The sequence below is a fragment of the Lagopus leucura genome, unplaced genomic scaffold, assembly GCF_019238085.1.
Source record: "Lagopus leucura isolate 7727_CA_CO unplaced genomic scaffold, USGS_WTPT01 Super-Scaffold_100009, whole genome shotgun sequence".
Classification (NCBI taxonomy): Eukaryota; Metazoa; Chordata; class Aves; order Galliformes; family Phasianidae; genus Lagopus; species Lagopus leucura.
In genome coordinates this window covers 6924046-6939966 of record NW_024962266.1, presented here as the reverse complement: position 1 = coordinate 6939966, position 15921 = coordinate 6924046, and the positions used below count along the sequence as shown (strand labels likewise).

At 36.4% G+C, this 15921-nt stretch overlaps 1 protein-coding gene across 1 annotated transcript in view; it reads right to left on the bottom strand.

Moving 5' to 3' along the window:
• Window positions 1-15921, bottom strand: part of CDC73 (cell division cycle 73) — a 101207-nt gene that overhangs the window by 16713 nt on the left and 68573 nt on the right. The window contains exons 11-13 of the mRNA XM_042873282.1: window positions 5299-5356; window positions 2406-2441; window positions 1994-2081 (exon numbers count right to left, since the gene is read on the bottom strand). Of these exons, the coding sequence (XP_042729216.1) occupies window positions 1994-2081; window positions 2406-2441; window positions 5299-5356 (182 nt within the window). The remainder of the gene's footprint in view (window positions 1-1993; window positions 2082-2405; window positions 2442-5298; window positions 5357-15921) is intronic.

Below are 15921 nucleotides of genomic sequence, written 5' to 3'. Positions count from 1 at the left end.
AATATTAACAGACAGGTAACTCTGAACACCAGAGTCTCCTGATTGTGTTTTGTTGTTTATAAAAAAATCGTAATAGCAACTGTTACCTTTCCACTAACAAAGTGGATTGTAATGCTGATTGCACACGGCCACAACTAATTAAATTTTCGGATTCGGGAGGCTTATTTAAGCCACAGTAGCTGTTTCTTCACTGTCATATCCTAGCAAACTACAGTGCAATGAATAGATTTTAGCAACTCATTAATATATCCCTGAATATGCATTATAATTATTTTTGTTGTATGTGAACTATAAAAAAGAATGCCTATCACTTCAGCACAGAGTCATTTCTCATTTACTAATCTTTGCTAAACAAAAAATATGTAAAGAAAAATAACGAAGTCTCCATCTTTTTGGCACCAATGAAAACGTAATTTCAAAGACATTACAGTGATACTGGCAAAGAAAGACTGAGCACATTTGTCCAACTGTCCAACCACTCATTGTCCTTGACAGTAAGTGATCCCAGCATATAAATACTCGCTATGATTTGAGGTTGCAATTTTAAGAGACCTATTCTGATTTTGTACCTGCATACATTGTGTATATCATGCCTTTTGTAACTTTATCTCCTTTTAATGTCTAATTCTTACCTCTTAATTTCACTACTGCTGTCAAGCAGCTTCTTCACAACCAGCACAAGCTTTCTAATCCTTTCTTCAGTTGTTTTGTTGTTTTTTGTTTTTTTTTGTTTTTTTTTGTTTTTTCTAAGAATCTTCCCATTTTTCAAATTCATTCTCAATACCACTGAGATCAGTGCAATGTTCTACTCATGAAAAAATCCTGCTTTTCTACCTCTCTTTTTAAATCTTAGCTGCTATTTCTTTCTAACCTACTACACTACACAATAACTTAGACTATAGGAATGGCAACACTCTCATTCACACCTGGTCTTAACACTACCCTTCCTTCCTCACAAGTTAGCTCTATGAGCTTCTATTTACAATTATTGTGCTAGATAAAAGTCTCATTATTACTGAACTTTTAGTAAATATCATTCACACTCAGGAATTTCTTGTCTTAAGGTGTCAATCAGTGTGAGAATCCAATGCTTTCTGACCAGGGTCTTCCAGATATTCCAAAACAGAAGAGTTTTATTTAATATTGAATTTACAAATTTGAACATTTGACATTTTATGGAATTTTAATTGAACAGAGTGATATTTTGATTTCAGTTAGTAGCTCTATAAGTACAATATAGCAACTGCAAGATGGAGTTAGATGACCACGTAGACAGACACCTGTTATGAGTCACTGTATGATAACTGTCACTGGTTACTGGAACGCTGGGTGTTCCTAGACACTGGGACAGAATCTATCTGCTGAAGAAAGATCAGGCTTGTTTTAAGTTGATTTTCTGGGTTGTTTAACTATGCTATGTTAGGTTAGGCAACATACATACCCTCCTCTGGTGGTCTGGCTCGCTCACGAAGTTAGATCTATTGATCGTCTCAGGGAAGGCCATTAACATAGCTGGTTCATCTGCTCAGCTAATATAGTCATTGATCTAAACCAAAAGCCACTATCTGCACTCCTTTTCTTTTAAGATAGTTGTGGCCAGTTCCTGCATTCTCTTTTGCGCTGCATGAACACAATGTCCTTGCCTATGTCCTCTGAGCCTTCTTCCATGGTAAGGGTTTGTTCTTCAGTCACACACACATGCATGTGCATTACATAAAAGAAAACCACAATAGTCATTAGAATTGCAGGATCTTCTCAATCTTGATTTGGCTCACTGGTCACAACTGTGTAAACATTCTGAAATTAGGTTCTGGCATTTTTTTATCACTACTGAAGAGGAATACACTTTTTTTTTTTTAATAATCTAGCCCGTAAACCTAGCTTGTCATATCAGACAGTAGATACTCCCCCCTGATTACTTATTGATTTGGTACTAATATACCTTTATAACTAAAAACAACTTTTATACAGCATGTTCTAGTCAGCTACTTACTTCAGATCTTGCAGGAGGTCCTTTGCGTTAAGCATCGTTATTAAAGAGGTTGTGGCTGCTGGAATAATGATTATGGGAGTTCGAGATCCTGTAGAGATAATTAAGTTGCATTTCTTGGTTTACTTTTTTTTTTTTTAATTAGAGAAACTATATATAAAACCAAAACTCTCGCTTAGTGGACCACAATCATGGACAAATAATCCGGGAAAACTGTAGTAAGTTTTATCTAATTGAAGGTCTTCATTGACCAAATAAAATGTACGCCTGTATCAAGAGTCTCCAGGAGTCTGTAAATAACACTAACACCATATTTAGCAAAACACAGTTCTGTATGCTTGTGGTTCCAGTAAAAGAAACAGTGGGCACAATTCACACAAAAACAAAAAGGACCATGTAACCAAAAATGACTCACCTTTTTTCTGGTTTGGAGGTGGTCTTGCTTGAGAAACTGAGAAAAAAGCAGAATGTAAGACAGAATGACTAATACATAATACAAATGCTGCAACTCAAAACATTTCAATATTTATCCCACATTTCAGTGTTTTCAACCACAGGAGTCACACTACAGTCATTAGATTGTTTCCAGAGATGCAAAACACAAAGTTGAAGAAGGGCTTTTTAAACTGGGTTCCAGCATTGAGAAGATAAGCAGCTTTTGACTTCATACAGATGCAAGTATAATTGTGTCAATCTCCTCTACTTTTAAGCCAACTACGCATCCCCCTCCATCCACCTCAAAAGGAAAGGGCACAATAGTGTTCAAACATTGCCAGCAATCTGCAAGCAAGTTGCTTGTGGATCCCAAGCTCAACAGCACTGAACCAACAGGAATAATGTTTCACAAGATCATCTTTACAGATCCTCATCTTTTCATTAGTAGTAATGGTAGATGAGACCCACAGGATTTAGCTACCCCTAACATACATAGAACTTCTAATGAACTTGAAAATTCAGTCTTATTCAAGTTAGTTTTGGATTGCAATTAACCCCTCAGTTGAGCTTCCCCCCTCCCCCAATAAATTGTTTCCATTTTAGCCATTCCAAGTTTTGCAGCGTCCTCAATATCAGAGATACTTCAGGCTGAAGTCAGCAAGGCATGTATGCTTCCTCACTTGGATGCTATTACTCAATAACCTGCTTTCTCCAAATAAACACTGTATAGTTAAGTTTCAAACAGTTTTCAGGAGTCCTAACCTTAAAAAAAGAATAGAACTCTTGTGCTTGATAGTCATCATTATATGTTTATCCTAATTCACAAAATTAGAAAATGGTGAGTAGTAGAAGAATTGATGCAGACCGTGTACATCAAGTCTCAACTGCTACTATGCATAACATCTTTCATTAATTGACTTCCAATTTCATAGCATCATCTTGCTCATGTTTATTTATGACCAACTGTTCCAGAAACTGGCTAGGACAGCATAAATATTCACATGAGCAGTTGCCATTGTTGAAATATTGAGACCATATCCCTCAATTATCTTCTCCTGACACTATAAAATGCAGAGATATAATTGGTGATATTGTCTTGAAATGCTTCAACTTTACGTACTTTATTTTATTGCTATTTTTTAAGTAATTATCTCCTCATTGTAAAAAAAAAAAAGAAGTTTCAAAAAAAAATACACGGATAGCATCAAGTGCCTAGGAAACAGAAAACTGCATCTATACAAAAATCTGATACCTGTACCAAGACGCTTTTAATTGAAAATTAGATACTGTAGATACGTCTCCCAAAAATCTTGAACTGAAATAATCTGATATATAGTTGTTCAAGACAGTATCATACCTGTTTTGGACAATTCATCTATTTTTTCCTATATAAAAATGAAGCAACTTCATAAATACTGCATGTTTTAAGTATTTCAATCACTGTTACCGCTCTCTTTCCTGAGGAGGATATCTCCAAACTACCTTAGAACTAGCAGAAGGAGGAATTCTTTTCTGAAACATTGTATTACATATTTTCTTCAGACTGTACCTCTCTTTTTTATTCTATTTTCAAGCTGCAGTATGGAGGCAAGCTAAGATTAGACTGGCCTTAGAGAAAGGCAATATCATTGTAATGATAAAAATGCATTCCTACCCGCTAATGCACATGAAACTACAACTATAGCAGTAGGTACCGGTGACAATTCAGTCACGCTTCTGCCCTTGCCTTTTCTACCCTTTTCATACTGCTGTCTGTCAACTCCATTTACATTATTATGCTCAACAGGGCCAGTGAGATAAGTATGACAGGTAGTATGACCTTTCTAGCACCCAAATAACGAAACAATCATATCATCTGTGCACAACAGCATTTAGGAATGCTGAAAACATTCAGTGTTAGCATGATTTTAGGGAATTTGTCTTATCATATTATTAAATTATAGCATTAAATCCTACTAATACATCTCAGGGAATTACCAAGGCATACAGTCAAAGCACTTGGTCTAAACAACACAAAGCTCTAGAACAATTTCTAGGAAAAAAAAAAAAACAAAAAACCAGCATTCATTTCAAAAGGCATCTTTGATTTAAAATAAAATTAACATCAAGAAAGCCACCAAAGAAATTAATACCAAATTATCCCTCCCAAACACATTCATAACAACAAGCAACTTGCTCTTAAATAGTAGTCTTCACTTTAAAGTTTCTTCCACCAAAACACAAAGTCTGTTTGTACTCTTAAACTCATCTCAAATCTCTAAGGGTTTCTCATTAGAACATGCCATAATATCTACACTGTTCTAACTTTCAATTTGAGATTGAGTTTCATGTACAAAACTGAAGTCTACTAGACCACGAATTAAAAATCCAGCTGACATAGCTCTACTATAAACATATGTAAAGACACATGAAGAAGTAACGATAATACACCAAATGTTAATACACTCACAAATAAATATTTCTGATACACTGCTTAAAGAAATACACATCTCTTTCTGAGATTTATTTTTCTGCTTAGGTTGTTTGTCACTGAGATATTAACCAGCTCTTGCTATATATTTCAGTATTAATTTGTGAATTATTAGACTTATAAGCAAGAAGTTTGTCACTCAACTTTCAACTACCACAACCTTTCAAGAGGATGACTGGGCAAACAGTGAGCTGAATGAGCCCAAGCATCAGATCGTTACAATTCTCAAACTATGAGGATAACGTTAACCAGGAAATGATGTGTTCTTTCCAATGCACATGCAATTAAAGGCCACAGAACCAACCCTCACTTCACTCTTGAGCTAACTAAAATTTTAGGTACAACTCCTCTGGAGCTCGTACTTACTTGGAATAACAGCATAAATGAAAAGATGCCACCCTACCTGGTCGTGGTACAGGCTGTGCTGCTGGTGTTTGTGTTTTTCGAGCAGAAGCACCTTCCTTTAAAGAAGACAGAAGAGGTAACATTAACTGCTGGCCTTCTTGTCAGATACAGTACTTTTCCATGAACACAGAGTTACAGAGGATATAACGAAAAAGAGCGCAATGTATTTCCATTATAAGAGAGAAAAAATACTGAACGTACTCAAAATTGTTCATAGATCCTGTTTTAGAAATGGAGGAGAAGAGACGACCTGGTAAACTTTTAAAGGTTTGCCTTTTAACCATCAGACGTCAATACAATTTTTTCCTACATTCATAGAATTATTTCCAATTTATAGTACTGTTACATTTCAGACAAAATCACTTCTAATCAAGGCTTTGTATGTAACTATAAGCAATTGGCTACAGAAATTTTAAAACAAGATATGCAATGCATATCTGGCAATGCATTCCTGCTGTCTAGAGTTTTAGTGACCACAAATAGCACTCTCACGATAATTGGTTCTGCTCATGCCTTATCCAATTACCTTAATGTAACAAACAAAAGACCTGTACTGCTATTTATTCTTGTTAACTCTGCAGTTAGCGCACCATGTAAGGAAAAGTGAAGTCACATATCTGGTTGCAAAGCAACATAAAATCCCTGCAAGAACAAATTCTGCTCTTGGTTACTTCTTTCAAATCCCACCTGAATAATACATACATTGCTAATCACGTAAAACAAACAAAAAAACCCAAATATATAAAGGCATGTAGTTTATTCCAGCCACTGCAATATGTGAGGCCGACAGAAAACCTTTAAAATACATCCCCGGTTTCACGTTATCTGAATTATAGAAAAAACTGTTTCAAATGACTCCAGTGAGGCATACATATATCCTTGTATACTTAACAGTATGTTCTGTAATTCAGAATTTCAAAACCTATTAAGCAGGAGACAGCACACAATGAGCTTCAAGTTCCATGATTTAACTAACACAAAAATTGCTTTGCAGTTTCCACAACAAGGGTTAGAACTCAGTCTTTCATACTCAGCAACCTCCTAATTATCTTCAGCATAAGGACTTCACCCTCGGTGGCTAAAAAAAAAAAAAAAAAGACGAATCCTAATTTTTGCTGTCCTCTTTTCTGATTATTAAAATACCAACACCTATGTAGGACACCTGAGTCAGTAACTGTTATTTTAAGACTTACTTTTATAATATCCAAGAAAAGGTATTTTTGCCACTGTCCTTTCACAGCAGTTACTCAGATAATGATAAAAATCAAAACACCGCACCCTAAAAGGAAGAACATCAGCAAAAGCTACCTATGAGAGAGGCCTTGCAACTGAGAAACGACTGCTATTTAAATCTATATCACCTTACTTTCAGCCAAGAAAATGGAAATTTTGCATCTGTTTGTAGAGAAAAATAGCACTTTCTACGTGAAAAGGCTGTTCCCACAGTGCGCTGATTACACATTTTGAAGACATACCAAGAATTCTCCTATGACATTTCTTTGAAGTCAGAGCAACACAAAATGGAAAGAAAACCTGAAAGCTACCAAAACATCACTTCCCATAATGTTATGTTTCATATTTCTAAATCCAACTTAGTTTGTTTGCACGCTTAACTATTGCTGGCTGCAGCCCCACATGTCCATTCATCTTTCCTCCCCCACAGAATCACTGCTGCAACTTCTCTGCCTCCTCTTCCACTGATTGCCACTGATTGAGTGTTTGCAATAAACAGACCTGCAGGTCCTACTTCAGAGAGGGGTAGGAGCCATGAGTTGCTTCAAAGATAGTAGTGTTCTCCCGCAGCCTTGCAGAATAATTATCACTAAGGCTTGTTTTATTTTCCATATGAGTTGTGCAGCAAATTTTCTCTCTCCAACATTTTCACAAAGCACCAGAACACATGTAGTCCTGTCTAATGAAATAAGTTCAAATCTTTTTTTTTTTAATTTTATTTTCCTCCCCACATTCTTTTTCCTGAAGTATCTTCTCCAAAGCCAACAATAGAAACGACAGTACAGAAGGATAAGTGGGGTTTTAAGAACACAGCTGAAATAAATAAAACCACAAATGTAATGTGGAAGTGTCTGATTAATGGTGGGACACATAGCCATTTAGATGAGTAGACATTAAACCAATTCTACATCTGTGACCTTTGTTTGTATGAACAATTTCTGCAGAATCAATAAATGAAAGAGGTCGTGACTTTTAGTTTTTTAAATCACTGCCTCAAGACTGATAATTTCATGGACAAACCTCAGCTCACAGCTCCTGATGGCTTCTTAGCACAGACACTGAGCAGTTCTCTCCTACTGGAGCTGTAAGATCCTTCCTTTGCAACTGATATACAACATCTCTGCACCTTATTACCGTGAGCGACCTAATCACCACCTTCTAACATTGAAAACTGCAGACAATGCAGCCTAGAGGCTAGTACTTAATCCTAGACTTTGTATGCTTTTCTTCTTGAAAATCATTTATTAAGATGAGAAAAGACAGAAGTACGTAACAGAAGTTGACAGGAGAAAGATCAAGTATTTTCTATAAGGAAGGAAGTCATCAGCTTCCATTTTACACTGTCCTGAAAATGAAGGATATTGAGTTTATACACGAATATGAATGCTTTTCAAAAGCATTTATATAGAGGTATAGGCTTTTCCCCATGACAAAGCACAGATTTACGATACACATTCTGTTTACAAGGCAAATATAACCTCAGAGACCTACACACTATGGTTTCTCTCAGAGCAGAAAAAAATTGAGTTGACAGAGCAAGTATTGTAGTGGGTTCTTTAACCACACATGGTATGTGCAGCTGTTAATTTATGGCCCGTTAGCTATTCTGAGGCAGCTTCTCATTTGCATACTCTAACTCCATGTATATACAGCAGCTTATTTCTCAGTGAGTGCACAGAAAGATTTCACATTTCTAATGTGAAGTTTTATGTAGAAGTTACTCTTAAGTAACTTCACACTGCAAATTCCAACTCCAATTAGGGCAGCTTTTGTTTGTGCAGCTGTACCCTGAGCAGCAGAAGTCACTGTTTAGCTATTTAAAGAGCATTCAATTCAAAGTTTCTGAACACTTCACAGTTTTGCTCAAAGAACACGTACCTCATTCTTATGCAGAAGCCACTCGAAACCATTAAGGAGTACATTGTGAATATTCATAAGTTGAAATTAATTTAGTAACAAAACCATGTAATTTGAAAAACACAGATCTGTAAAATGACCACATAGCATGGTGTTTTAATCATAAGTACCTTACTTGGTTTAGTTTTGCTAATCTACCATAGATAGTAACATATATTTCTTCTGATTTATATGAACATTTACATGATCAGGAACAAATACTTGACATAGAATGAAATCAGGAGAACAGATATTGAAAGCTGTCTTGGATTTCATTACATCAATTACAGATAACACGCCGCATACACTTGCCATAGAAATTCACTCTGCTTCGCTATTAATGGTTCCTGCCATGATAGACACCTATAAAACACCTGTTTAATAACCTTTTTCACAGTCTGCTACTAAGCATTGTCCTATCTCAATTCCTACAGATATGGGGTTTTATAGCAAACAAGTGCATGGGTATCAATACAAGCAGGTGAGTACATGTTAAAAATCCAGATTCCCTCACGCCCTGAAGGATCACTGGATTCTTCTATTGTATGCTCTGGTAATTAATCTCTTAGCATGTTCTGTCCTAAACACACAGGTCTAAACAAATTGCAAAGGTTAAAAAGAATGCTACTTTTCTACAAATTAACTCTTGAGTAAATCATTAATGTACGACAAACAATCAAAACAATTCGATGACTTCAAATACACGCATCTAACATCTGGTCTTGGATGTTCTACTTCCAGCCTGATAGAAGCATTTATCTTCATATAAATAGCTTGGATTCTGAAAACGTAAGGTTTTGTCCTAAAAATGTAAAGTCCTTAAAAGCCTTGAAAAGAAAATCTTCCAAAGAACCAAGCAAAACGATCAGATTGAGAGGCCTCCACGGACTTCCTAACAATTCTAATTTTTCTATTCACATCAAGAGCTTCTTAGTAATGTTTTAAGTTTAGATGGCGCTTCTCATCATCATTTTATTTACATATGAAACTGGTAAAGGTCATTTGCACATTTCCATGCAGACAAATCTGCATATACAACCTCCCAGGACAGATATTTTAATAATAAATTGCAAGTTTTTAGCTGCATCTCTAAATTTAAATTATGCTGTAAAATTTGACCATTTGTTAACAGGATCTTAACTATTGTACAAATACTGCTAACATCACAGCCATTTTAACTTGCATTGCTTGCAACATTAATAAAAAGGTCATTTCAACTACCTATATTGTGTTTCTACTTCCTTTTAATCAAGGAAATAGGAGGGAAATTGAAGCAGAAGCTATTGTTCTGGAATTAATTTTAAAAGGGGAAAAAAATACCATTATCTACCAAAAGATTAGGATACAGATTGTGCATGGAGAGCAATAACACTGCTTCACTGCTTTGCCAACAAATAAACAATTAATAAACTAATAAACTCAGATGACATTAGACAAAAGGGGTTACTAAAAGTTAGTAAGTAAACAGCTTACACTGAGCATCATGGCTTCTCAAGCACAGCATCAAGAAAAATACCCATGGAAGACTGCCAACCCTCAAGTCTGGTTACAAGAAAGAAAACTTAATGTTCAGCTTCTTACAAAGATAAAGCAAATTTCATTATAGGTGAGGCTATGTTTTGAAAGTACTGTTGAAGTACAGAAATTTCCCAACTCCAAGAAAATCAGATGCAGACAGTCTCTGCTGAATGAGTACGGCATTATAACGATGGAGGACAGGGAAAAAGGAGAGGAGGGGGGGGGTGGCAAGAATAAAACCAGGGTGATACCATCAAGAACTGACTGAAATTTGGAGACATTAGTACTGGATGTACCACAGCATTTAAGTTCAACTTTTGTTTACAAGGGCGGTTTTTCCTTAGTGCATTATTAAATTAAAATTAAAAGGTGACTCGAAAACCAAAAGATTGACACTGTAACGGTCAGGATTAATGAGTTTTTTCAGTAGCAGGCCAGGCCTTGAGATCAGCATCAGGGAAAGAAACAACAGGTGCTTATCGCAATTTCTTGCATGTTGCAACCAGGTTAAACCACGTATGCTTTGAACACACAAAAATAAGTGATTGAATAGGACTCCAGTTTACAGATATTCCGGACAGACAATACTCTCGCTATGCATGGAAAATGAACTGAAGCAACTCAAATCACAACTGAACCTCAACGAATATGGTAGAGACTAGCGACCAATTAACTACAACAATGCCATATAAATAACCTAATTAAAAATATTGGAGATACCTTTGAAAAGAAGTTTTCTAGTACTAATTATTAGTTGCCTTAAGGCATCTACTTAAGCATTAGCCTCAAAGCTAAGATTTCAAAAAGTCTTAATTTCTCATTGAAGCATGACAGAAGTCCACCCATCTTTATCCTTGCACGAAATTAGCTATTTCCACATGAAGTTACTTCAGTCAAGTAATTTCAACTCTACTGTTGTTGGATTACCAATTTTGAACAGAAGTGAAATTAGACATGCTTGCATTTCCACTTTTCTGCAGACAAACAGTTTTCATCAAAAACTCATAACTAAGAGAGACTCTTTAAAGAGAACTTTATGGTGGGTTACGTTTCTCCTTTGAATCAGAGTTGTCTGTTATGCACCTGTTTACGTTTAAATGACTCATTCCCCTCAACTGCGTGAAAAGCAGATATCACCAAAATCTTATTTTTGCTTAGAATGCTCTCTGTTTGGATTAATTATCTGAGCTGGCCTAATGCATATTACTTAGCAATCCATAGAAGTTGTAACAAGTACCAACAGCATGAGAACAAAAGGATTTTTTCATCTTTTAAGATAGTCAGGTACCAAGGCAATACAGTAATTACTTTCTTTATATTGACATCACATCATCACATCAGCTCAGAGATTGTAAGTGCATAGATACAAATTTATTACAATTTGCTTGTGGTTTAGTCTCCAATTTCCAACCTCACACATTCATCAATCTCTTGTTCCAACATCACTCGTAGCTGAAAGTATTAGCCTGACACTCACGAAGCATTTCTATATCCACAGTTTCACGAAATAAGGGGCTCAAACAATTACTTTCATAAAACCACTGCTAACGGGCAAACACCAAACACACACAGAAAACAACGTCACTTTTGCTATCCAGATCATGCTTGAAATGGTATCAAGAGCAACTGTCATATGGACATGAAAGTTGCTTAGTATGGAGCAATGAGAAGATCCCACTCACACCTGCATTCTGTGAGCTATAACCTAGCAGAAGAAAAGGCTTAAAAAGACTTCAAAAACGTTCCTTTGTAGCTTTTGGAAAGACTCATGAAATGCTCTGTGTGAGAAGAATTTTTTTTTAAAGCTCTGCAGGTACCTAAGTGAATACAGATGGATCCTTAGTGCTTTCTGTGAAAACTTTTCCAAAATGCCCACACTGAATCAAAATCCAAGTGATTAGATGTAGGGGATGCTATTCAAAGCCTCAACGCAATAGAAACTGATGACGCTCTTTACAGCCTCACCTCAGTTATTCTGAATTCTGTTCCTAAACTGAGGGATGCTGTGATAGAATTCTAACATATAAGAAACCAAATAAAACCTTCTTCCCCCCCAGCCCCAGTGACTACTGGTTAAACCAATTATGCAGCATCATTTTTTCCCAGCCATGTTTTATTCTTCACATTCACTGAAAAAAAAGAAGTTTTAATTTTATTCTTCCATACATTACCAGTTTTAGCAATCGCAGCTCAAAGCAACTTTAACGTGTGCCGTGCTTATAGATCACACCACATTAAAGAAAGTGCAACTGTCTTGGTGGTCACGGCCAGAGAGATGAAGGGAAATTTCCAAGTATCAGCTTGGAAGACTTGAAATATCAGGAGGAAGTCTGAGAATCTGTATTTCTGGAGGAACTGATGCGCAAAGAGGAATTTTGGAGCAATGAACTCTGAATTATTTTTGTCACCAGGTAAAGTAACTGCTGAGTTCAGGAAACAGCATGAGCTTTTTCAGGATCAAAAGCTTTAGCTGCAGCTGCCATGAATTGCGATAAGAGGAGACAAGAGGTCCTGAACGATAGCAGTGATAAGAATATAACAGACTGGAAGCACTTATACATGGAAAGGGCTGCTTTGAAGACATAGGCCAGGGAAGAAAAAGTGATGATCTTGAGGTCTGGAACAGGCTGCAAGCAACATCAATGTACAGATTCATGCCATCTGTTGATTAATGCTGGCAATAAAATCTGTGCTCAGATTTTCTCTTCAACTCTCTTTTTGAGCATTTCTTTGCTGAGTCACCCATATACAAATACACTTCAGAGTCCTGTTGGCATGTACTTGCTGCACTGGCTAGAGACAAGTGAAATCAATTGTATGTAAAGTAGTATAAAGTGATGTAAGAAGGAAAAAAGTGTATTTGTACAAGTTCTGTGCCATATGCAAACACCGCAGAGGTCTGCAGCACAGCGTCTGTCAGAGCCCTCATATCAACAGACAGTTTGCTGAAACACTAGCTTGGGAACCAGCACTAGAAGTGTCAATAAGTACTGAGAGCCAAGCAATACCTGTACAACATAGTCTATCAAGTTAGAAACAGCACAGTAATTTACTGTGAAAACTTCTGAGTTTGGTCCAGGATGAACGTCTGATGCTATCTGCAACTTCATGCACTACAGATACACACATGCTGCAACTCCCTCAAGCTGGGAAGGCCAGACATATTTTTGGAGTCTCCTAGAATATTGCCTGTATTTGTCCTGTTCCAGCTACAGAACTTGCCAGGTTCAAGGTGCCATATTAAAAAAATATATATATATTGAAGAATGAAAGAAACACCACACTCTCATACCAAAAAAAAAAAAAAAAAGAAAAGCCCCTAAAGCAGATTCGATCCCATTCTTCCTCTACACATCCTATCACTTTAGTTCAAGAACTTAGAAAATAGACAGTAAGGAAGAAATGCAGCGTGTACCATGAAGATGGGAACAAGTCAAAACAAGACACAATGGTTTTTGGTGTGCAGGAAGAACAATGGATGGGCTCGGTTTGCCTTTTGACACAAGAATCCAGCACTCCTGATCGTAATGGCGGCAAAAGCTACCACTTCCCCACAGCAGGAATGCAAATTCGTTTGTTTCCCCCTTTGTCACAAGCCTCATTTAAGCCTTATGTTTACAGTTCGTACAATCAGAAAAGCCCCTGTGAAATCTCTTTGCCAAGGAGTATACATAAACACGGCTCTATTCCAAGTTAAAACACTGGGAGAGAGAAACACAGCCTTGAAACAAAGGCTTTTTCAGGCAGGGCACCTCTAGCTGAAGCTGCAGGAGCGCAGCCCACATGTGTCAGTGCACATTCTGTTCCCCAGCTCCTTCGCTCACACTCCTGCCAACAAGTTTAAATCTGTTTCAAGGAACTGACCTAGTCTCAGCTCTTATCACACACAAACTGGGAAAGCTAACACATGGCAATCTGTCCCCGAACACTAAGCTGTTGGTCATCTCGTGACTAATCTTTTATTTCACTAAAAAGAGACAATCTGGCAAAACCAACCCTTCTCAATGCATACAAATACCTTACATTTTTAACTTCCAAGCTCGCTATAGGTGCCATGTGAAAAAACACTGTTTAAAAAACTATCACAACTGGAGCTGACATTTAATTGCAATGTTACTTTATTCCTAAACGTTGATTTCGTGTATTTGTATGAAGTAAAATGAAAGACTTCAGGTTTAATTTCAATCCAGTAATAGGTCTTATTGTCCTCAATATGTTTGCTTCCAGATTTTAACAAAAGAAATCCTCGACAACATGCTCCCACATTCTAATTCAGACTATGGACATACTTTATTTATCTAAGTTGGATATACCTACATGCATATATAAATGTACATATATATATATATATATATATATATATATGAACTATATGTACATATATATATATATAAAAATATAAAAATAGGTATAGTTCCATTCTTAGGGATCCAAATACATAAATTTCACCAACCAAACCTACAAAGTTAATAAGCAGCATACCAATATTATCCCATTCAAAATACTGAACTTTAAAGAGTCTGAAAGCCTCCAGTTCTTTATGCTTTACATATTTAATATAGGGAAACATGGCAAAAAACAAAACAAAACAAAACAACCAGCCTGTGCTTCCCAGCATTCTGTCATGGCTGCTCCTGCCACTAGTAGGAATCACTAACCATCTTCAGTAACGTTAAGTCTGAATATTTCTAAAATGCACAAGAAAAGCACGTCACTCTCATCAGTCACAGGATTTTTGACAATCTTCTACACTGCCTAAGTCTTTTCCTTGGACTGTATTATCATGTTGCACACACACTGTTGAAGTTAAACATCCAGAACAAAAATGCAATGTCGCTACTTTGGTGCTCTCATATTTGTACTTATGTACATGTATTGGTTCTTATTATCCCATTCTGCAATTTTTCACCTTTCAGCTTTGACAGAGAGGTCCATTTCAGTATGTACTCACCCTTGGATAAATCTCACTGGAGGATTTTAATTACAATTTGATTTTGTTCAAAATTACAAAGAATTTGTAATTGAATCAAATGAAAATTTCTGCCCCACACTCTCTATTTAGTGGGTAATTCTAACAGGCCTGCAGCTTTCCCTAGGTGTTGACATTAAAAACTTAATATGCTTTGCAACAATCACTACTATGTAACACTAAATTACACGACTAAACACACAATCAAGAACAGCTAGGAAAGCACTGAAACTCCAAATCCTGGATTTCCTGGGCCACATCTCTATTTTCCCTAACAGATGATAAAGTAATTCCCCAAACCCTATTAACTAAAACCTTGTTTTGTGCTCAGCGTTCAGTTTTCAGTTACCTTCATTTAACTGCGTTCTCAAAATCTGACTCTTGGTCAAAAATCTATACTGACTTTTGATGGGAGGGTTTCCCTTCAACCAATAGAAACAAGCAACAAAACCACAGCTTTAATCACTGTACAACAGTCACCTGAGACACCAGTATTTTAGTCTCATGCATCACAGACTCACGTTTATGATAAACAGTAGAATATATTTCATCTTCATCATAGCACAAATGCTTGCTACTTGTGTGCTTCTTAGCTAACATTCAGGTTGAAAGAATCAACTTCAGTTTCTGCATTAGTATGCATATAAAGAACGTGTGTGTGTGTGTGTGTGTGTGTAGCAAATACATTATGAAAACTGCTGGTGCTGAATTAACACCACCTTACTGTAGAAAGTAGAAGTCAATGATATATGTCTGTATTAAAAATTAACCGTAATTGTTCAAAATTGATAAAAAATACATTATGTCAAAAAAAAAAAAAAAAAAAAAAAAAAAAGGAAGAATTCTGGCCCTATCACAAAGATAAATTTTTCCATTTTGCCTTCTGCCTCTACATTCAGCTTCCTTAGGCATTTTATCTAAATTCCCATTATTCCTCTCTCTTTAGTAGCGAAGATTAAATTAAGCCCTTCTCAAAGCACAAGGACGAGAACATCCAACTTTTAT